Source organism: Oncorhynchus mykiss, chromosome 17, assembly GCF_013265735.2.
Source record: "Oncorhynchus mykiss isolate Arlee chromosome 17, USDA_OmykA_1.1, whole genome shotgun sequence".
Taxonomy (NCBI): Eukaryota; Metazoa; Chordata; class Actinopteri; order Salmoniformes; family Salmonidae; genus Oncorhynchus; species Oncorhynchus mykiss.
The window spans coordinates 66,856,590-66,879,131 of record NC_048581.1 but is presented as its reverse complement, the minus strand read 5'-3'; the positions used below and the strand labels follow the sequence as shown (position 1 = coordinate 66,879,131).

The 22,542-nt window shown below is 42.5% G+C and overlaps 2 protein-coding genes and 1 pseudogene across 2 annotated transcripts; 2 read left to right on the top strand and 1 right to left on the bottom strand.

The window, feature by feature from the left end:
• Positions 1 to 5,207: 5,207 nt before the first annotated feature.
• On the top strand, positions 5,208 to 7,140 carry LOC110494430 (transcription factor HES-5). Its single transcript, XM_021569454.2, has 2 exons — positions 5,208 to 5,330; positions 5,444 to 7,140. Exons 1-2 carry the CDS (start codon positions 5,268 to 5,270, stop codon positions 5,843 to 5,845), a joined length of 465 nt encoding a protein of 154 aa, XP_021425129.2. The 5' UTR covers positions 5,208 to 5,267; the 3' UTR covers positions 5,846 to 7,140.
• A 4,110-nt stretch (positions 7,141 to 11,250) lies between these two features.
• Positions 11,251 to 11,921, bottom strand: LOC110494429 (annotated as a pseudogene).
• A 7,708-nt stretch (positions 11,922 to 19,629) lies between these two features.
• LOC110494428 (transcription factor HES-5-like) lies at positions 19,630 to 20,719 on the top strand. Its single transcript, XM_021569452.2, has 2 exons — positions 19,630 to 19,773; positions 19,884 to 20,719. Exons 1-2 carry the CDS (start codon positions 19,720 to 19,722, stop codon positions 20,316 to 20,318), a joined length of 489 nt encoding a protein of 162 aa, XP_021425127.1. The 5' UTR covers positions 19,630 to 19,719; the 3' UTR covers positions 20,319 to 20,719.
• Positions 20,720 to 22,542: the final 1,823 nt, after the last annotated feature.

The following is a 22,542-nucleotide window of genomic DNA, read 5'->3' as shown; positions in this document are numbered from 1 at the left end:
ATCTTGTCTGAAAATGTTGTAGTTTGGAATTAAAATGTCAGAATTTTTGGTGGTCTTCCTAAGCCAGGATTCAGACACAGCTAGAACATCCGGGTTGGCAGAGTGTGCTAAAGCAGTGAATAGAACAAACTTAGGGAGGAGGCTTCTAATGTTAACATGCATGAAACCAAGGCTATTACGGTTACAGAAGTCGTCAAAAGAGAGCGCCTGGGGAATAGGAGTGGAGCTAGGCACTGCAGGGCCTGGATTCACCTCTACATCGCCAGAGGAACATAGGAGGAGTAGAATAAGGGTGCGACTAAAAGCAATAAGAATTGGTCGTCTAGAACGTCTGGAACAGAGAGTAAAAGGAGGTTTCTGGGGGCGATAAAATAGCATCAAGGTATAATGTACAGACAAAGGTAAGGTAGGATGTGAATACAGTGGAGGTAAACCTAGGTATTGAGTGATGAAGAGAGAGATATTGTCTCTAGAAACATCATTGAAACCAGGAGATGTCATTGCATGTGTGGGTGGTGGAACTAATAGGTTGGATAAGGTATAGTGAGCAGGACTAGAGGCTCTACAGTGAAATAAGCCAATAAACACTAACCAGAACAGCAATGGACAAGACATATTGACATTAAGGAGAGGCATGCTTAGTCGAGTGATCAAAAGGGTCCAGTGAGTGGAGAGGTTGGTTGAGGGTCACGGCGATTTAGACAGCTAGCCAAGCCAACCGGTAGCAAGCTAGCATAGGATGGAGTCTGTTGTTAGCCACCTCTTGCGTTCGGTCAGTAGATTAGTGGGGTTCCGTGAGGTAGAGGGGATTAATCCAAATCACACAACAACAACAAAAATAAGAACAATAGATATAGTTATAGAGGCCCGAGAAGAAAACATAATAATAATAAAAATAAATAAATTGTCCGATTGTCTATTCAGATAGCAGCCGGTAAGACAGCTAACGGTTAGCGGGCCGCAGATGGGCGTTCAGGTAACGTCGCGACAGAGGAGCCAGCCGGATCTCCTTCAGGTAGATAACGTCGGCAGTCCAGTTGTGAAGGCCCGGTGGGGCTCCGCGTAGGCAGTGAAACGGGTCCGGATAGGTGACTGCAGCCCAGGAGTGAATGATGGAACTCAGGAGTGATTGACGGAGCTGGCTAGCACCGGAACAATCGATGTTTGCTCCGGAATCGACGAAAGCCGACTGTCACACGGATAGCAGCTAGCTAGCTGTGACATCCGGGTATGAATGTCCAGAGAGCAGTTGAAATCCAGGGACATGGAGAGAAAAATTGGTCCGGTATGTTCCGTTCCGAGCCGCGCTGCGCCGTACAAACTGGCGATAGATTTTCGAGCTAAAGGATAGCTGATGACCACAAACCGTGGTTAGCTGAATACTAACGATTTGCCAGTAAAGAAGCTAACTAGCTTCTGATTAGCTTCTGGATTAGCTTCTGGGCTAGCTCCTGGCTAGCTTCTGGCTAGTTTCTGGCTAGCTTCTTGGAGTTTCTGGCTAGCTTCTTGGAGGATTACAGATCTGAGGTAAATAATATTTTTTTATAAATATAAATTGGTGAGGCTGGTTGCAGGAGAGTGTTTAGAAGATGAGTTGATGGAAAATAAAAATAAAATGTATGTGAAAAAAGTTGTAAATATATATATATACAGGACACGACAAGACGAGGACAAAAGACGTCTGAACTGCTATGCGATCTTGGAGAAGAGCCAGTAGAAGAGATACAGTAGATGGTATCGAGTACAGTATATACATATGAGATGAGTATGTAAACAAAGTGGCATAGTTTAAAGTGGCTAGTGATACATGTATTACATAAAGATGCAGTAGATGATATAGAGTACAGTATATATGTATACATATGAGATAAATAATGTAGGGTATGTAAGCATTATATTAAGTAGCATTGTTTAAAGTGGCTAGTGATATATTTTACATCAATTCCCATTATTAAAGTGGCTGGAGTTGAGTTAGTGTGTTGGCAGCAGCCACTCAATGTTAGTGGTGGCTGTTTAAGAGTCTGATGGCCTTGAGATAGAAGCTGTTTTTCAGTCTCTCGGTTCCAGCTTTGATGCACCTGTACTGACCTCGCCTTCTGGATGATAGCGGGGTGAACAGGCAGTGGCTCGGTTGGTTGTTGTCCTTGATGATCTTTATGGCCTTCCTGTGACATCGGGTGGTGTAGGTGTCCTGGAGGGCAGGTAGTTTGCCCCCGGTGATGCGTTTTGCAGACCTCACTACCCTCTGGAGAGCCTTATGGTTGTGGGCGGAGCAGTTGCCGTACCAGGCGGTGATACAGCCCGACAGGATGCTCTCAATTGTGCATCTGTAGAAGTTTGTGAGTGCTTTTGGTGACAAGCCAAATTTCTTCAGCCTCCTGAGGTTGAAGAGGCGCTGCTGCGCCTTCTTCACAATGCTGTCTGTGTGGGTGGACCAATTCAGTTTGTCTGTGATGTGTACGCCGAGGAACTTAAAACTTACTACCCTCTCCACTACTGTCCCGTCGATGTGGATAGGGGGGTGTTCCCTCTGCTGTTTCCTGAAGTCCACAATCATCTCCTTAGTTTTGTTGACGTTGAGTGTGAGGTTATTTTCCTGACACCACACTCCGAGGGCCCTCACCTCCTCCCTGTAGGCCGTCTCGTCGTTGTTGGTAATTAAGCCTACCACTGTTGTGTCGTCCGCAAACTTGATGATTGAGTTGGAGGCGTGCGTGGCCACGCATTCGTGGGTGAACAGGGAGTACAGGAGAGGGCTCAGAACGCACCCTTGTGGGGCCCCAGTGTTGAGGATCAGCGGGGTGGAGATGTTGTTACCTACCCTCACCACCTGGGGGCGGCCCGTCAGGTAGTCCAGTACCCAGTTGCACAGGGCGGGGTCGAGACCCAGGGTCTCGAGCTTGATGATGAGTTTGGAGGGTACTATGGTGTTAAATGCTGACCCAGATGCAGACCACGTCAAAATAACGATAGTTTTAATGATCCAAATGACAGGCAGAGGTCAGTAAACCAGAGGTGAGGCAACCGTACCGGACGTGCATGTTCATGAATTGTTTATGGTTCATTGAACAAGCATGGGAAACAGTGTTTAAACCCTTTACAATGAAGATCTGTGAAGTTATTTGGATTTTTACTAATTATCTTTGAAAGACAAAGTCCTGAAAAAGGGACGTATCTTTTTTTATGAGTTTATATATATTCCGAATGGTGACATATGTGCGATCGGTTTTCTATCGCTCATTTGCATGTCATGTCAATGATATTATGTCACTGTGTGGGACTGTGGGTCAATTAACCTTGTCGGAGTGGGAGCCCTGATTCAAGTTTGTGAGCTAGGCGGGCTAGGCCTGGGAAGGCCTCCCACTCAGAAGTATGAGATGGGGAGGGGGCGGGTGTAGGTTGACCTCAAGTCTCCCCACAGGAAGCCAGAGGTAGGGGGAGCGAGGGAATCTATATAATATATAATTGCACAGTACTAATGCAATGCAATTAGTTGTGCAATTCAGTTTGTGTGTTTCTTGTTTGAAGTGCAATAGTGTAATAATCAGGTTCTCTTCTTTATAAGTGTGTCATTCTATTTGTGTATTTGTGTGATATCTGGTGCAATTTAGTTTTATTTGTGTGTTTTTTGTTAGCAATGGTAATAGTGTAATAATTTTATCTTTTTCATTTGTATTTACATACTACAATTTCTTTCTATTTGTCTTTGTTACTTCTTTTTGATATTTATGAGTCTTATTTTTGTATAGTTTTTATATTTATATCAATTTAAATGTTCCAAATGTCTGAATAAAATGTACAGTTATTGCAGAATGGGTATTTTGGGGGTTTTGTCGGGGGGAGGGCTGAAGGGGGGGGGGTTCACCCTGTGAGCCATACAAGCTAGAACCGCCACTGCGTTCAGATACATGTGGAACTCTCACAGTGACCAAAGAGGAGATGGTAAAAACGGACTTACATGTAATGCTGTTATTGTCCTCACATCAATTTAGTTGACCAAGAGCCTTTCCAATGTTTGATGACAACAGCCGGGAGCCATTTTCACCCAGGTTAATTGCGCCTTCCACAAAGTAGCCAGGCCTATTCCAGAAGGACTCAAAATTGTTGACTAAGGACACACCCAAGTCCTTGGTCAGACGCATTAACGACTGGTGAAGAGACCAAAGACGACTAAAACACTCAGGATAACTGGGATTATAGAGATGATGAAACATAATACATGACAGCCATCTGGATTTCTTTATCCAACATTATTTTCCAGTTTGTTTATGCGTTAATTAAAAAAAAGAAGAATATATATATATATATAATTTAATTTAAAAAATCATAATCATCTCTGTAGTGTTATTATTCTGTGCATATCTGACTTGTGAGGTGTGCTGTGTCTTATCTTTTTTTAAATGTATTTGATTTCACCTTTATTTAGGCTGGTAGACTAGTTGAGAACAAGTTCTCATTTACAACTGCGACCTGGCAAAGATAAAGCAAAGCAATGCAACAACAACAAAAACAACACAGTTAGTGCAGAATGGGATAAACAAAGGTACAGCCAATAACACAATATAAAAATCTATATACAGTGTGTGCAAATGGAGTAAGGAGGTAAGACAATAAATAGGCCATGGTAGCGAAGTAATTACAATTTAGCAAATTATCACTGGAGCGATAGATGTGCAGATGATGATGTGCAAGTAGAGATACTGGTGCGCAAAAGAGCAAAAAAGTAAATAAAAACAATATGGGGATGAGGTAGGAAGTTGGATGGGCTATTAACAGATGGGCTACGTACAGCTGCAACAATCGGTAAGCTGCTCAGATAGCTGATGCTTAAAGTTAGTGAGGGAGATATAAGTCTACAACTTCAGCAATTTTTGCTATTCGTTCCAATCATTGGCAGCACAGAACTGGAAGGAAAGAAAGGGTCCCTTATCAAGTCTACCATTTTGACCCAGTCCCCATCTGCAGAAGCCTGATCGAGAATGTTCCCAGGTAATAAGAGTGTGACACCCTGCTTGTGTTCAGTCTGTGCCTCTGATATCTGCACTACCATTTCTTTGTTGGCCAGTTAACCATGAGATAACTGATGCCTCTCCCATTGTTGTGTTTGCCTCGCCCACTGACCTCAGAGTGTGGGAAAGCTAATCCAGCCTGGGACTCATGGTTTTGTAATGATAATGTCCTTCTATAAATAGGGGAGTGGGCTCCTCTCTCAGCTCACAACTCACTCATCTTCCTCAGAGAAGCACACACACTCTCTCTCTACCCGAATGGCTCCTACCTACATCAGCGACTCTGCCAACACCATGCTCTCTGCTGAAGACAAGCATAAAGTAAATATTATTTATAACACATGTTTGTGTCATTGTTTACTATTGAATAATTTTCTTCATGATTTGAACTTTAAGGACATAGAACTAACCTAATGCCCTCTTCTCTTCATGAGCTAAGGAAACCAGTTGGGAAAAAGATGTGTAGAGACCACATCAACACCTGCATAGAGCAGCTCAAGACCCTGCTGGAGAGGGAGTTCCACAAACAGGACCCCAACACCAAGCTGGAGAAGGCTGACATCCTGGAGATGACGGTGGGGTTCCTGACGCAGAAGCTGCAGCCTCAGAGCCCAGTCCCCCAGAGGGCCCACAGTGAGGGCTACTCCCAGTGCTGGAGGGAGACCCTACACTTCCTGTCTTCTAGCTCCATGAAGGACATGATGCTTCAGAACCTCCAGAGAGCTGGCCAGGACGTCTGCCCCTCCTCGCCACTCTCTTCCCAACATCAACACCACAGCCAGGGCCCAGTGAAGCAGGCCACCAGTGGTCACAAAACAGTGTGGAGGCCCTGGTAGAGACAAACTATTTAACAAACTGGATGAGTGTTTACCGTCTTTCATACTGTAAGAACTCTCTATTTCCAATAGTAATATCTACTTAGGTCCTTTATGAAGGATAGCGAACGTCATATGACAAGCGTTATAGTTTGTTGTCTCCTTTATGGAGCTGTCTGTAAAAAATACTTTTTCTGTCATGTGGCATATGACTCCTATGGAGTATTGATTTGTGTGTGATTCTGTGAAATCAATAGCATTCAAAATGCTAAATATTTATTGGAGATGAATTCTCATGTTTAAGTGTTCTTAAAGGGAAATCAGATTGTGTTACCTTTTGTAAAGGAACTGATTGCACATAATGCATATTGAAACATTTGTATTTGACATTTTTACAGTGGATGTGCATAGACTTTGTATTTGACATTTTTACAGTGGATGTGCATAGACTTTGTATTTGACATTTTTACAGTGGATGTGCATAGACTTTGTATTTTACATTTTTACAGTGGATGTGCATAGACTTTGTATTTGACATTTTTACAGTGGATGTGCATAGACTTTGTATTTGACATTTTTACAGTGGATGTGCATAGACTTTGTATTTGACATTTTTACAGTGGATGTGCATAGACTTTGTATTTGACATTTTTACAGTGGATGTGCATAGACTTTGTATTTGACATTTTTACAGTGGATGTGCATAGACTTTGTATTTTGACATTGTTGGTGTTTAGCCTAAACTGGATGCACAAGTGGATATCAAACCAAAATTAACAATGATATTGACAATGCATATTGGCAGGCTGTTTTAACAAAAGCGCAGTCTTTAGTTTGCAGCTCTAAATTATAGTTAATGTGTTTTATTATTTATTAATTTGCATGTGTTGACAATATGTTAACATTGCTGGTATGACACCCCGAATAAGAGAGCATTAAATGCATAATCATATTATAATATATTGTCGCGACTTCCATCAAGTCGGTCCCTCTCCTTGTTCGGGTGGCGTTCGGCGGTCAACGTCACCTGCCTTCTAGCCATCACCGATCCACTTTTCATTTTCCATTTGTTTAGTCTTTGTTTTCTACACACCTAGTTTCAATTCCCCTCATTACATGTTCATTATTTAACCCTCTGGTTTCCCCCATGTTTGTGTGCGTGTTTGTTTTATTGTTAGGCTGTATCTGATGGCTGGTATTATTGTTACCGGGTTTTGTTGTTACGCCCGTTTATTCGTGGTACCGGTATTTTTTCCTGCACCATAGTAGTGTTTTTTTTACTGTTGTTTTCTTGAATTAAATACCTTGTCCACGCATCTCAGTTCTCCTGCGCCTGACTCCTTTCACCAGTTACCCACAGCCTTGACATATATGGACGATGCATTTGGAAAGTATTCAGACCCCTTCACTTTTTCCCTCATCAATCTACACACAATAACCCATAATGATTAAGCATTTTTTCAAATGTATCAAGTAAAAAAATGGAAATATAACATTTACATAAGTATTCAGACCTTTTTCTCAGTACTTTGTTGAAGCATCTTTGGCAGCGATTACAGCCTCAAGTCTTCTTGGGTGTGACGCTACAAGCTTGGCACACCTGTATTTGGGAAGATTCTCCCATTCTTCTCTGCAGATCCTCTCAAGCTCTGTCAGGTTGGATGGGGAGTGGCACTGAACAGCCATGTTCAGGTCTCTCAAGAGATGTTTGATTGGGTTCAAGTCTGGGCTCCTGCGTTGTCTTGGCTGTGTGCTTAGGGCCGCTGTCCTATTGGAAGGTGAACCTTCGCCCCAGTCTGAGGTCTTGAACGCTCTGGAGCAGGTTTTTATCAACCATCTCTCTGTACTTTGCTCCGTTCATCTTTCCCTTGATCCTGACTAGTCTCCCAGTCCCTGCCACTGAAAAACATCCCCACAGCATGATTGCTTCACTGTAGGGATGCTGCCAGGTTTCCTCTGGACATGACGCTTGGCATTCAGGCCAAAGAGTTCAATCTTGGTTTCATCAGACCAGAGAATCTTGTTTCTCGTGGTCTGATAGTTCTTTAGGTGCCTTTTGGCAAACTCCAAGCGGGTTGGCATGTTCCTTTTACTAAGGAATGGTTTCCATCTGGCCACTCTACCATAAAGGCCTGATTGGTGGAGTGCTGCAGAGATGGTTGTCCTTCTGGAAGGTTCTCCCATCTCCACAGAGGAACTCTGGAGCTCTGTCAGAGTGACCATCAGGTTCTTGGTCATCTTTCTGACCAAGGCCCTTCTCCCCCGATTGCTCAGGTTGGCCAAGCGGCCAGCTCTAGGAAGAGTCTTAGTGGTTCCAAACTTCTTCCATTTAAGAATGATGGAGGCTACTGTGTTCTTGGGGTCTTTCAATGCTGCAGGAATTTGTTGGTACTCTTCCCCAGATCTGTGCCTCTACAAAATCCTGTCTCGAAGCTCTACGGTCAATTAATTCGACCTAATGGCTTGGTTTTGCTCTAACATGCACTGTCAACTGTGGGACCTTATATAGACAGGTGTGTGCCTTTCCAAATAATGTCCAATCAATTGCATTTACCACAGGTGGACTCCAATCAAGTTGTAGAAACATCTCAAGGATGATCAATGGAAACAGGATGCACCTGAGTTCAATTTCGAGTCTCATAGCAAAGGGTCGGGATACTTATGTAAATAAGGTATTTCTGTTGTTTTTTGTAATACATGTGAAAACATTTTTAAAAACCAGTTTTCACTTTGTCATTATGGGGTATTGTGTGTAGATTGATGAGAAAAAATATATATTTAATCAGTTTTAGAATAAGACACAAAATGTGGAAAAAGTGAAGGGGTCTGAATACGTTCTGAATGCACTGTATATACAAGCATGATTCGAATGAGAACGTGAGCGTCCGTGCACGTGTGTGTGTGTGTGTCCAACGTGCCTCTCTTGGGGTTTGTATGTTAAGCCCTAGGCTAACGTTGGGCAGTCAACTCCGTCAGCTCTGGTTTCATCAAACAGCTGGTGATCCAGGGCGCAGCCTACCTGCCTGCCGGGCTGTGTAACTGTGTGGCACGTCTCTCCTGTGTGGGGCCTACCTCTCCTCGGCTTTCCCACAAACCCGTTTCATTATCCCCTTTCATTGAAGGGACAAAGGAAGTGTGCCGCCCTAAATTATCCTCTCGGCATGAATGTGAGAATCCTGATCCCCCGTCCACTTCCTGCCGCTCCCCTTCAAACCAGCTTATTCATTTAATCATCATGTCCTTCTAAAACATTAAACACAAGTGATTATCGTATTTAAAAATATATATATTGGTTGTACAAATTTCAAATTTCACAATTCATGAAACTACATTTATGTTTCGATTTAATTAATTCATCAATTTATGAACCTGTTCTGTAATCTATCGGTGTGTACAAAATAAAGTCTGAATTCACTTATATGACTAGAGAATGTATTTACATAGTGACACAACAGTGCTGTGAAGGGTAAGCCTCGCTTTGAAGACATTGTGAATGTTAGTATGTATATGACAGGATGCACCTGTGCCTGTAGCCAGGCCTTGCTGTGTTTCGCCGTGGGAAACCTATCTTATCTGCCAACTCAAGCAGGTGTCAGTCTGGAGGGCAAGTCTGCTCCGTGGTGATAGATTAAAGTCTACACACCTTGAGCACACACACACCATCTCTCACCCACACAACTACTACCATTGCACACTCCCTCTTCTAGCCTCACTGACTGCTTCTCCACCCATAGCCCAGGCACAGGATCTCTCTCACTCTTTGTCATGCACGTACGCGCACACACTCAATCACATTGACACTCACACATTAAGTCATTGATGTTATCCATTGTCCCAATCAGGGCTGTTAATGGTTGAGGAGTGTGGGAAAGCATGGTGAGCTCCAGACCTACACAGTCAGATGCAGACCCTGTGGTACACCGAGTAAGCCACTCCCTGGATCATTGACCTCTACAAACTATTCAAGACAAGCAGTTCCATCACCAACAGATACTGTATAGTAACCGTGTGCACATGGTCACCCAAAGGACCGTGTGCAACTGGTACTGTTGCATACTGTCTCATGACAAATAAACATGTTACAATGCTTTTATATTTTTATTCAGATCTCGCAATTATTCAAATTACTGTACATTACTTCCAATTAATTTAACCTTTGTTTAACTAGGCAAGTCAGTCAAGAACAAATTCTTATTTTCAATGACGGCCTAGGAATAGTTTAGTGGCAGAACAACAGATTTTACCTTGTCAGCTCGGGGATTTGATCTTTCAACCTTTCGGTTACTAGTCTAACACTCTACCCACTAGGCTACCTGCCACCCCAATACGTTGTCTCGAATATGTTCATGTAAATGTCCAGATAAACTATATGCAAGATTTCCAGGTTGGTGCCGAGATGTGGATCACTATATTCTGTCAGGCAGCTATTTTTAACACTTACATTTGAAAATAGGTGCCCCACACAGCAATGCAGAAGTCTCCAAGAGCTTCAATGTAATGGGCTAGATAGGGAATTCCATTACAGTAATTGCGACCATACAACTTAGGTTTAAGAGCATTAAATGGGTAACTTAGTGAAAGATTATAATTTATGTATTTTTTTAACATATGATCCCTCCTTTATTTTTTCACCAATCAGAAGTGAGGCTGTTCTCTGCCCAGGAGTAGATACATTGCACTGATAAACACGATAATACATCCTCATGTGCTGATGTGTACAGATACCTGCACTTCTAACTACAGTATTTACCAGTACACTGCCTGTTTTCATTATCTGTCATTTCCTGTTCATTTCCACTTCAGTTCAATTTGTTACATTCCATCTTCCCTCTACATTGATTTTTATACATTATGTCCCATTATCCCCCAGTTAATTACAGCTCCTTTAGAAACACACAAACACAGTATGGTTACTTTCCAAAACATTCATTGGAATCCTTTTTGGATGCATGTTCACTTTATCAAGTGAGAATAAAAGACACACAGTGTCAACAATACATTTCACAGCACAACAGTGCCTATGGTGGAACCACAATGTCCCAAAAAGCCTTTACAAAAGGCATATCAAAGCATTTGTAAATACCCTTCAATAGGTCAGTACATACAATATCGTTAACGCAAGATTTCAGTTGGCTAAGCAACCATAAATGTAAATATAGAACCTTAACAATCCTCTTCAAAGAAAATGAAAGGACTAAAGGACACATTGGTGCATCAAGTGAGCACAACATGCATACACGTATAAAATATTAAACATATTCTTCATTATAAAGTGATACAAATATGTTTTTCAGCTTCTTATCTGAGAGAGAATAATAATCACATCAGTAGAAATCATTTCATATATAACAAGAAAATAATATAATTTCAATATAACGTTTGGAAATGTATTTCCTACAGCAAGAAAGATGGTAAACATCCATCCAGTTTGTGAGATAGAGAGTCTCCAAGTAGTGGTTCTACCAGGGCCTCCACACTGTTTTGTGACCACTGGTGGCCTGCTTCACTGGGCCCTGGCTGTGGTGTTGATGTTGGGAGGAGAGTGGCGAGGAGGGGCAGACGTCCTGGCCAGCTCTCTGGAGGTTCTGAAGCATCATGTCCTTCATGGAGCTAGAAGACAGGAAGTGTAGGGTCTCCCTCCAGCACTGGGAGTAGCCCTCACTGTGGGCCCTCTGGGGGACTGGGCTCTGAGGCTGCAGCTTCTGCGTCAGGAACCCCACCGTCATCTCCAGGATGTCAGCCTTCTCCAGCTTGGTGTTGGGGTCCTGTTTGTGGAACTCCCTCTCCAGACAGGGTCTTGAGCTGCTCTATGCAGGTGTTGATGTGGTCTCTACACATCTTTTTCCCAACTGGTTTCCTTAGCTCATGAAGAGAAGAGGGCATTAGGTTAGTTCTATGTCCTTAAAGTTCAAATCATGAAGAAAATTATTCAATAGTAAACAATGACACAAACATATGTTATAAATAATATTTACTTTATGCTTGTCTTCAGCAGAGAGCATGGTGTTGGCAGAGTCGCTTGTGTAGGTGGGAGCCATTCTGGTAAAGAGAGAGAGTGTGTGTGCTTCTCTGAGGAAGTTGAGTTGTGAGCTGAGAGAGGAGCCCACTCCCCTATTTATAGGAGGACATTATCATTACAAAACCATGAGTCCCAGGCTGGATTAGCTTTCCCACACTCTGAGGTCAGTGGGCGAGGCAAACACAACAATGGGAGAGGCATCAGTTATCTCATGGTTAACTGGCCAACAAAGGAATGGTACTGCAGATATCAGAGGCACAGACTGAACACAAGCAGGGTGTCACACTCTTATTACCTGGGAACATTCTCTATAAGACCTTTACAGATGGGGACTGAGTCAGACAGTAGACTTGATAAGGGACCCTCAAGGCATATAAACTCAGCAAAAAAAGAAATGTCCCTTTTTCAGGACCCTGTCTTTCAAAGATAATTCGTAAAAATCCAAATAACTTCACAGATCTTCATTGTAAAAGTTTTAAACACTGTTTCCCATGCTTGTTCAATGAACCATAAACAATTAATGAACATGCACCTGTGGAACGGTCGTTAAAACACTAACAGCTTACAGACGGTAGGCAATTAAGGTCACAGTTATAAAAACTTAGGACACTAAAGAGGCCTTTCTACTGACTCTGAAAAAAAACAATAGAAAGGTGCCCAGGAGGCATGAGGACTGCAGATGTGGCCAGGGCAATAAATTGCAATGTCCGTACTGTGAGACGCCTAAGACAGCACTACAGGGAGAAAGGACAGACAGCTGATCGTCCTCGCAGTGGCAGACCACGTGTAACAACACCTGCACAGGATTGGTACATCCGAACATCACATCTGCGGGACAGGTACAGGATGGCAACAACAGCTGCCGGAGTTACACCAGGAACGCATAATCCCTCCAACAGTGCTATGACTGTCCGCAATAGGCTGAGAGAGGCTGGACTGAGGGCTTGTAGGCCTGTTGTAAGGTAGGTCCTCACCAGACATCACCAACAACAACATCGGCTATGGGTACAAACCCACCGTCGCTGGACTAGACAGGACTGGCAAGAAGTGCTCTTCACTGACGAGTCGCGGTTTTGTCTCACCAGGGGTGATGGTCGGATTTGTGTTTATCGTCGAAGGAATGAGCATTACACCGAGGCCTGTACTCTGGAGCGGGATCAATTTGGAGGTGGAGGGTCCATCATGGTCTGGGGCGGTGTGTCACAGCATAATCGGACTGAGCTTGTTGTCATTGCAGACAATCTCAATGCTGTGAGTTACAGAGAAGACATCCTCCTCCCTCATGTGGTACCCTTCCTGCAGGCTCATCCTGACATGACCCTCCAGCATGACAATGCCACCCTACTGCTCGTTCTGTGAGTGATTTCCTGCAAGACAGAAATGTCAGTGTTCTGCCATGGCCAGTGAAGAGCCCGGATCTCAATCCCATTGAGCACGTCTGGGACCTGTTGGATCGGAGGTTGAGGGTTAGGTTCATTCCCCCCAGAAATGTCTGGGAACTTGCAAGTGCCTTGGTGGAAGAGTGGGGTAACATCTCACAGCAAGAACTGGCAAGTCTGGTGCAGTTCATGAGGAGGAGATGCACCATAGTACTTAATGCAACTGGTGGCCACCCCAGATACTGACTGTTACTTTTGATTTTGACCCCCTTTGTTCAGAGACACATTATTCCGTTTCTGTTAGTCACATGTCTGTGGAACTTGTTCAGTTTATGTCTCAGTTGTTGAATCTTGTTATGTTCATACAAATATTTACACATGCTAAGTTTGCTGAAAATAAATGCAGTTGACAGTGAGAGGATGTTTCTTTTTTTGCTGAGTTAAGATATTGCCCACTTCACATTGCAGAAATGAATGTTAACCTATTAAGGAGACAATTACTATCTATCAGAACACATAGTGGTAATTGAAATCAACATGAATTCAAATAGATCAAATTGAATGTACTGCAACATTGTGTTAATACTGTAATTGTGCTATATCAATTAAATAATGTATCTCCCCTGACATAACGGATTTACCATTTACATCTTCTCTGTCTTTCACATGTACAAACAGAAAGCATGAGAAATGTACACCAGAGGGGGGAGAGAGAGAGAGGGAGAGGGAGAGAAACATTCCCATTGTTGATGCCAATTAATACAATTATTCAGCGCCCTCTGGGAAGGCACACTTCTATTGTTGGACACCTCGCCCCCCTGCACTCAGCCCCCACAGAAAATATCTAATACATGAGAGTGTGGGAAAGCAGGACAGGATCCTACTCACACATCCTCCGATCATTAGAGCACACCCCACTGCTCCTCCATCCACCGCCCCTTCGCCCCCCTCTAGGGACACCCTTTCAACATGCTGCCCAGATCAGAGGCACCACTGAGCCAGGGTGTGCGCGTGTTCCCCTCTAACACCCTCGTTCACATGCCCTGGCCTGTGTGTGTGCACACTTACCTCCCACTGATTACACCTCTCCTCTTTTAATCTCCTCTGGCCTCACATACATGGAACCTGCAGTCAAACATCTGCTCCCACTGAAGCCTCCAAACAGTACAATACAGTGAACATCACATAGGTTAGCGTTTTTCGTCATGGAGGCAACTCTGCAGTGGTCACTAGCTAGCACAGTCATAAAGTAATACAATCTTAACCACACCGTTTACCCTAATGCCTAACCCCAACCTAAAATGTATGTTTTTGTTTCCATTAATTTTTACAATATAGACAATGTTGACTTTGCAGCTGGCCTATCTAAGGAGGAATCACTCAGTTCTGCCTTCAGAACAAGATTCATGACAATACAAATCAACCTACAAACATCACACATCATTTCAGAGGCTATTACTAAATAGTGTTTCTCCTATCACTCCTGAATAGTCAATAGAATTTGTATATGTCTACATACTTCAATAACTTACTAGACACTTGACTCAAATGGTTGTTCTAAAATAAATGGACAAAAAGTTTTAGTTTTTGGTCAATGCTTGATGTGCTTTATAAATAGCCATGCTAATATGTGTGTAAAGAGACAGATGGCAAGGGTCTTTTGGAGGGAAATCCTCTCTGGTCCGTCTTTTCCATTTTAAAGATGGGGCGGCAGGTAGCCTAGTGGTTAGAGTGTTGGGCCAGTAACTGAAAGGTTGCTGGTCCCTGGTAGGCTGTCATTATAAAAATAGTTTATTCTTAACTGACTTGCCTAGTTAAATAAAGGTTGAAAAAAATAAAATAATTTATGACACATTTCTAAGTGAGACATGACTATGCAGATGAAAACCCATCATTTGAGTATGAACACATTCCAATGTGTACATTCCATCTATTTACGAAGAAAAAGTGATGGCTTCATTATGAGCCCCTCCACCCACACCCACACACACACACACACACACACACACACACACACACACACACACACACACACACACACACACACACACACACACACACACACACACACACACACACACACACACACACACACACAAACATGCACACACGCCAAACAGTCTCCATGGCTTTGAATCCAGATGCCTCTGTGTTCAGCCAAAGCCCTCTCCCTCTCCAGTGAGGAATGTGTGAGAGCTCAGACCTGCCCCTCTTTCCCACACTTAAGCCCCCATTCAGGGCTGCGGCCACCACTGATCCATACACCCTCATTATGCCTGGACCTCAATAGACCATCTGGACCTCTGCTGGGGGAACCCAGGCCTCTCACAAACTCCACACACCTAGAGGAAGTAACAGGTAGATCATACTGGAATAAAAATAAGACTTGTGACTGCTATCATGATGTGAAGCCAATGAAATGTTAGCTGTTTGTTATTTGTTGGAATAAACACATGAACATAAAGTAAATACACAATCCAATGATACCTTCAAAATATTGAACCTGTACACTCCAGGTCAAGTTAATGGAAATAACCTTCTGTGGTACATTGCAGAGCTAGAGGATGATGTATTATGTGTGCGTGTGTTAATACCTCTTATAACTGGCCACCAACACACTGCCCCAGTGACAATACTAAAAGAGGCCTTGATTAAGACAGAAGGCGTACATTTGACAATAGCACAATTTCCCGCTTCAAGTGGCTTTGTCCGCTGCACGCCTTTACTGTGAATTTCATGTCCATGGAATGCCATAGACCGGCGCACACATCAAGGGGGATTTCTCTGGTATAAAGAGAGGTCAGGCATTTCCCAGGTTCCCTGTGTGGTTCAAGTCACAAGGATACCCCCCTACTTGATGAGGCGCGTGACGCCAAGCACCTGCCCCTCTCTTTGTGAGAGAGCTGTGCCCTCGTAGGGGCACCCAGAGTCAAAGCCTGGTTCAGCAAAACAGCCAGGAATGCATTATGCTCTTTTACATGGCCCAGTTCGGCGGGAGAGAAAGAGGGCTACATCTGGGAGACACAAGGCTGGTTAAGACAATCTCACAATCTCCAGTAATCCTGAAGATAGAAAAATACACAGAAACAGGGTGAATAAAAAACATGGCTGGAGGGCTGTCCATTTCATTTTTATAGAAGATCTAAGAGGATTCAGCGGCACCCAACTATTTTTGAAGTAGACAGGCTATTGATTCAGCATGTTGTTTTCTAGCTACATTATATTATACAGTATAGGCATACACACACACTTAAGGCCATGATACATTGGCAATTTTTTAGGCAATGTTGCTGAGCAATGTTGCCAGCAATTGTTGCTGCACACTTTTCCCATTGAAAATAAACAAGTCTTTATTATCTGGGGAATTTTGTGGACGTTAACAATACCAATGAAAATTGCATTGAAATTCTAACATTCCACAGTTGTTGCCCAACCGGACTGATGCCCTAAGAGCCACTTTAAAGCGAATTTATGCTTGATCCAAAAATGGCGGAGCCTCCGGAGGCATACAGAAGCCAAAATGACCTCCGTACTGCATCGCTGTGCGCCACCCAAATTTTGTAAAAATAGCTCCACATTTACATGATTGGTTGATGGTAGGTGAGGGCAAGGGGTCCTGTATAAACACAAACTCACTTCCTTGACAACTTCCTTCACAGCAACTCTGCTCAACAGCTCTGTGCTGCTCCTCGAAGTGCAAGAAGTATGAATGCCCTGACTTCTGCAGAGGCCATATCCCCGTAAACGCTGTACGGCTAATTCAGACATCAGATTGACCATGCAGCATCTTTTATGTTTGATCTGAAAATGTGATCAGACATTGGATGGTGTGACGCAACTGTGGAGGTTCTGGATCCATGCAGAGGCCAAATTGAGCTCTGTACTGCATAGCCGTACGCCTCCTAAATTTTGTAACAGTGCTTGCTGTTTGAGGTTTTAGGCTGGGTTTCTGTATAGCACTTTGTGATATCGGCTGATGATAAAAGGGCTTTATAAATACATTTGATTGATATAGCTCGGCTTAGACATTAATTGGTTGATGGTAGGTGGGGGCGGGAGGTCCTGTATAAACATAAATTCACTTCCTTGACAACTTCCTTCACAACAGCTCTGCTCAACAGCTCTGAGAAAGAAGTATGAATGCCCTTACGTCAGCAAAGGCTGTACACTACAGTTCTTGTGCTGACGTTGCCTCCAGAGCCAGTTTGGAACTGTCCTATTCTGTGAGCTTGTGTGGCCTACCACTTTGCGACTAAGCCATTATTGTTCCTAGAAGTTTCCACTTCACAATAACAGCACTTGTTGGAAAGGTGGCATCCTACTGTATGAAGGTGCCACGTTGAATGTCACTGAGCTCTTCAGTAAGGCCATCCAGTGTTTGTCTATGGAGTGTGCTCGATTTTATACACTTATCTGCAATGGATGTGGCTGAAATAGCCAAATCCACTAATTTGAAGGTGTGTCTACATAATTTTGTATTTATTTATTTTATCTTTATTTAACTAGGCAAGTCAGTTAAGAACAAATTCTTATTTACAATGACAGCATACCCAGGCCAAACCTTGCCCTAACCTGGATGATGCTGGGCCAATTGTGCGCCGCCCTATGGGACTCCCGATCATGGCCGGTTGTGATACAGCCCGGGATCGAACCAGATGCACTACGATGCAGTGCCTTAGATGAAAAAGATGCATATAAATGCATATAAACCCTGGATTGCCATGCTATGTATTGGCCATTGAGAGGCTTTGAAGCCACCTGTCGGCCATATTGACATTCCAGTAGGGGCAGTCCTCCATAGAAATTAATGGAATTTTACAGTGTTTCAACTAAATGTTTCAGGGGCAAAATTAAATGTATTAAAATATGTTTTGTTGTTGTGGGGACAGTAACACAAGTAATTATACTTTAAGGAAAATGTTTATAGACAGACAGAGACAGACAGACAGACAGACAGACAGACAGACAGACAGACAGACAGACAGATGACATAATATAATTTAAAAGTATACATGAAGTTGTCTGTAACATAATAAATGTGACAAAAATTAATGTAGACATTAATAAATGCATTTCTATAACTTCCCAAATATGTTTTTACAATGGTGGGGGAGTGCCAAGATGGCGGCACGGTGGCTTCAACGCAGTGCACCCAAATAGTATTCTAGTGGATTTATAAATCATTTGGGGGAAACAGGTCTTGTTAAATTCACCCGAGCTGACAGAGGTTTCCCGCGCACAGAAGCCAGCTGCTCCTCTCTTCAAAAACTAATCCTGTAGACTGTGTTGTTCCAACTTTCCCACAGCACACTTTCAACAGAGCAACAATGGAAGTGTGCCTTTCTCAATACCGCATTACTCACGGTCCTCAATGAGGCATCTAATTCCCAAGGGGCCATATGGAAAAATATTATGTTGATACATTGTTGACCGATTGCTAAAAAAAAAATGAACTAAGAGAAAATAGTAGTTTACAAAGGTTCACATAAGCTATCAGACTGTTTCTGTATATCCTATATCGAAAAAAATATCCTTACAGTGACAACAGACATATAATAATAGTAAAAATAATAACAATTTATTTTAATTTTATTTCACCTTTATTTAACCAGGTAGGCAAGTTGAGAACAAGTTCTCATTTACAATTGCGACCTGGCCAAGATAAAGCAAAGCAGTTCGACACATACAACAACACAGAGTTACACATGGAATAAAACAAACATACAGTCAATAATACAGTAGAAAAATGAGTCTATATACGATCTGAGCAAATGAGGTGAGATAAGGGAGGTAAAGGCAAAAAAAAGGCCATGGTGGAGAAGTAAATACAATATAGCAATATAACAACAACAACAATAAGATGAAGAACAATAATAATAATAATAGTTTTAGAATAACATAATTATAAGCCTATATTTATTATAATACTGTTGTAAATATTTTTATTGTAATACAATAGTAGGCCTTATAAGAGTTGCTATTAGAATCCTAATAATATGCGCATTTGAAATATGTTGTAAGGTTGAATGAATTCATCAAAATAACTGATTTATCAAAAAAAATGCGCGAAAAAGCAGTAAGGTCCCTTGATACTGAATAATCTTCTGGGTGACCATTCACTTATTCAGGACTTGTTTTCCCGCCTTTTGGTCTGAGTCTTTCATGAGAATGATGCAGCATCTTGGAATGCAGTTGCAAGCAACAGAGTCAACTACTTCACAGCACTCTTTTATTGCACGCTCCACCTGTTCCCTTGGGACACGCTCATTGTCCTGAGGCAATAGACAGTCAATTTAGCATGAAGTAATTGAAGCCTCTTCATTGTACTGTCTGCGTTCCTGATTGGCCAGCAAGTGTGTGAAACTCCTGTCAAACTGAGACCCACACGGGTTTACAGTGTGATGAGTGTATAAATACAGAAGCCCTGTCGAGATGGACAAACCACAGTTCTAACATCCGACGACTATCTACCAAGAACAAACAACTGACCGACAGCAATGGCTCCTGTCAATATTTGCGACATGGTGATGACCACGAAAGATAAAATCAAAGTAAGTACAAATAGGCTACCTCTATCTTCATCAATTTAATACGTTATGTTTGAATTTTAACATGATTTTAAAAATACAATTAAACTAATCAGATCCTTTATTTTCTCCAGCTTAGAAAACCAGTGGTGGAAAAGATGCGCCGAGACCGCATTAACAGCAGCATCGAACAGCTCAAGACACTCCTCAAAACCGAACTTAAAGCACACCAACCCAACTCGAAACTGGAAAAGGCTGACATTCTCGAGACAGCTGTGGTTTACCTGAAAGACAACAGCATGCGCCCTGCTGCTTCATTCAACGTAGCGTCACCTGTCCAAAGCTACGCGGAGGGATTCACCCGCTGCCTGGAGGAGACGCTGCGCTTCCTCTCAGCGAAAAACCAGCCGACTGGCTCACAACAGAAGCTTCTTAATCACTTCCATCGCGCTCAGAAACTCGGTGATAGAGTCGTGCTGAGTCCAAACCGCGCAACGGTCCCTCACAACAGCAGCACTCCGAAACGTGTCACCCCAGGTGGAAGAGGGCCCATGTGGAGACCCTGGTGATGCTCATAGCCTATCTGGAGACTTTCAGTAATTAAACTTTCGATGTCAAAACCAGATAATATTTTGGTCTAGCACGACCCTCCCTGTATGCTCTCTTCTTGTTGGAAATTATTCTTCCCTATACAATTTTATCTTTTGTTCGTAAAATATACAATTATTGTTATTCTTCTGTGTAGAATATCCTCTATTGTGCATGTATTATTAACTTTACAATTGCGAAGTAAAATGTTTTTACATATTGTAAAATATATTATTATAATATATTGGTGTATCTATTTCTGGGAAAATACCTCAGCCCTATGTTGCTGAATTGTAATTTGTCCTGAAACAAACTGTGATTGGAACATTGTCTATCACATTGATGTGGCAATATTCCCAATAAATAAATGAAATGACAATTTATGTATGAATCTCTAACTATTGTATAGTCTAACCATGCTTTGTAGACACAACACTTAGGCTACAACTCAGCAGAGCACATACAATAAAGTGACACCTGAGGGCCAGGTATGTGATTTGACGTCATGGAATGAAAAGACAATGTTACATTATTACAAAATGATCTACCAATAGGCCTACACAATTATTTAGACCTAGTAATACTTTAGATAATGAATTGGGTAAATGAAGCCATGCAAATCTATAGGTGGTCTCCGCATTTTCTACTGAAAATCCTAATCTTATATTGTGTAAAGCTCATTCTTTTTAAGAGCTGAGGGCATTAATTACTCCCCGGTAATTTCGTGGTTTTTGTTTGCAGTGGTCTATTTTTCTAATATAACCCGACCAGAAGAACCTCTAAATGTGTTGTCACTCCAGAAGCGACAGAAGGTTGCTTTTGGGCGGGAGAATGAAGGCATTAATGACTCGAGTTTGTTGAGTAAACATTTTCAAATTGAATGGTACAGCTGCTGTTTAGAACACAAAAGCTAGCACAGCCGCCTCCGGAAAGCCCTATCTAAACCTGCAACCTGAGCTTCTTTCCCACAGCCGCCTCCGGAAAGCCCTACCTAACCTGCAACCTGAGCTTCTTTCCCACAGCCGCCTCCGGAAAGCCCTACCTAACCTGCAACCTGAGCTTCTTTCCCACAGCCGCCTCCGGAAAGCCCTACCTAACCTGCAACCTGAGCTTCTTTCCCACAGTCGCACCATTCAGAACTGTCAATTAGAAGTGTGTGTCGAATTTCGCTCCAACATTCTCAATCCCACGAATGGCATTTTATTGCTGGTATGAGGCCATAAGGTAAAAAAAGGAATCTGATAAAAATCTCCATGTGAATATGGCATAAACCTGAAATGTACAACAATACCATAAACAGTTGGATATGACCAGTGAATATTAATAGGCCTACTGATCATTGAAGGGAAGAATGGACATCATATAATTCAAAGGGTGATGGGGATTTATTTGAAGCATCACACATTGAGCTCTCCCAATTGTGCTGCATAACAGACATAATGTTATTCCATAAATCTGCATAACAATGCCTTCCACTTCAGTATGTATCACAAATTAGATCAGCCCCTGGAATACTTGGCGTAATTTTGTAATGACACCATAAAGTACCCAGGATTTGTCCTGAATAATTTTGACATGATTATACTTCAGACTTCTTTCAATATGAATAGTAGGTCAACACTTCATTTGTAGTCCAGTACAGATGGTTTGGAAATGTTCAACTAATGAGTTGCAAATGTGCTTTGTGAAGAGCTTAAAACATTTGGTTTGTTTAGATGATGGATACGATCCGTTTCTTTCTATTTCCCTCTAGGTAATCAGCACCACTGCCTACACCTGCACAATGGCTCTGGTTGTCTGATCTCATTAGAATTCATAAACAGTGGAATAAGTTGTGATGAGAAAGTTGAGTATAAAAAGAGAGCAGGTTCTGTAGGCCTATACACTGAATGTACAAAACATTAGGAACACCTTACTAATATTGAGTTGCACCCCTCCCCCTTTGCCCTCAGAAAAGACCCAATTCGTTAGGGCACGAATGGACTCTACAAGGTGTTGAAAGCATTCCACAGGGATACTGGCCCATGTTGACTCCAATGCTTCCCACTGTTGTGTCAAGTTGGCTGGATGTCTTTTGGTTGGTGGACCATTCTTGATAGACATGTGAAACTGTTGAGCATGAAAAACCCAGCAGTGTTGCAGTTCTTGACCTAAACCGGTGCGCTTGGCACCTACCATCATACCCGGTTCAAAGGTACTTCAATA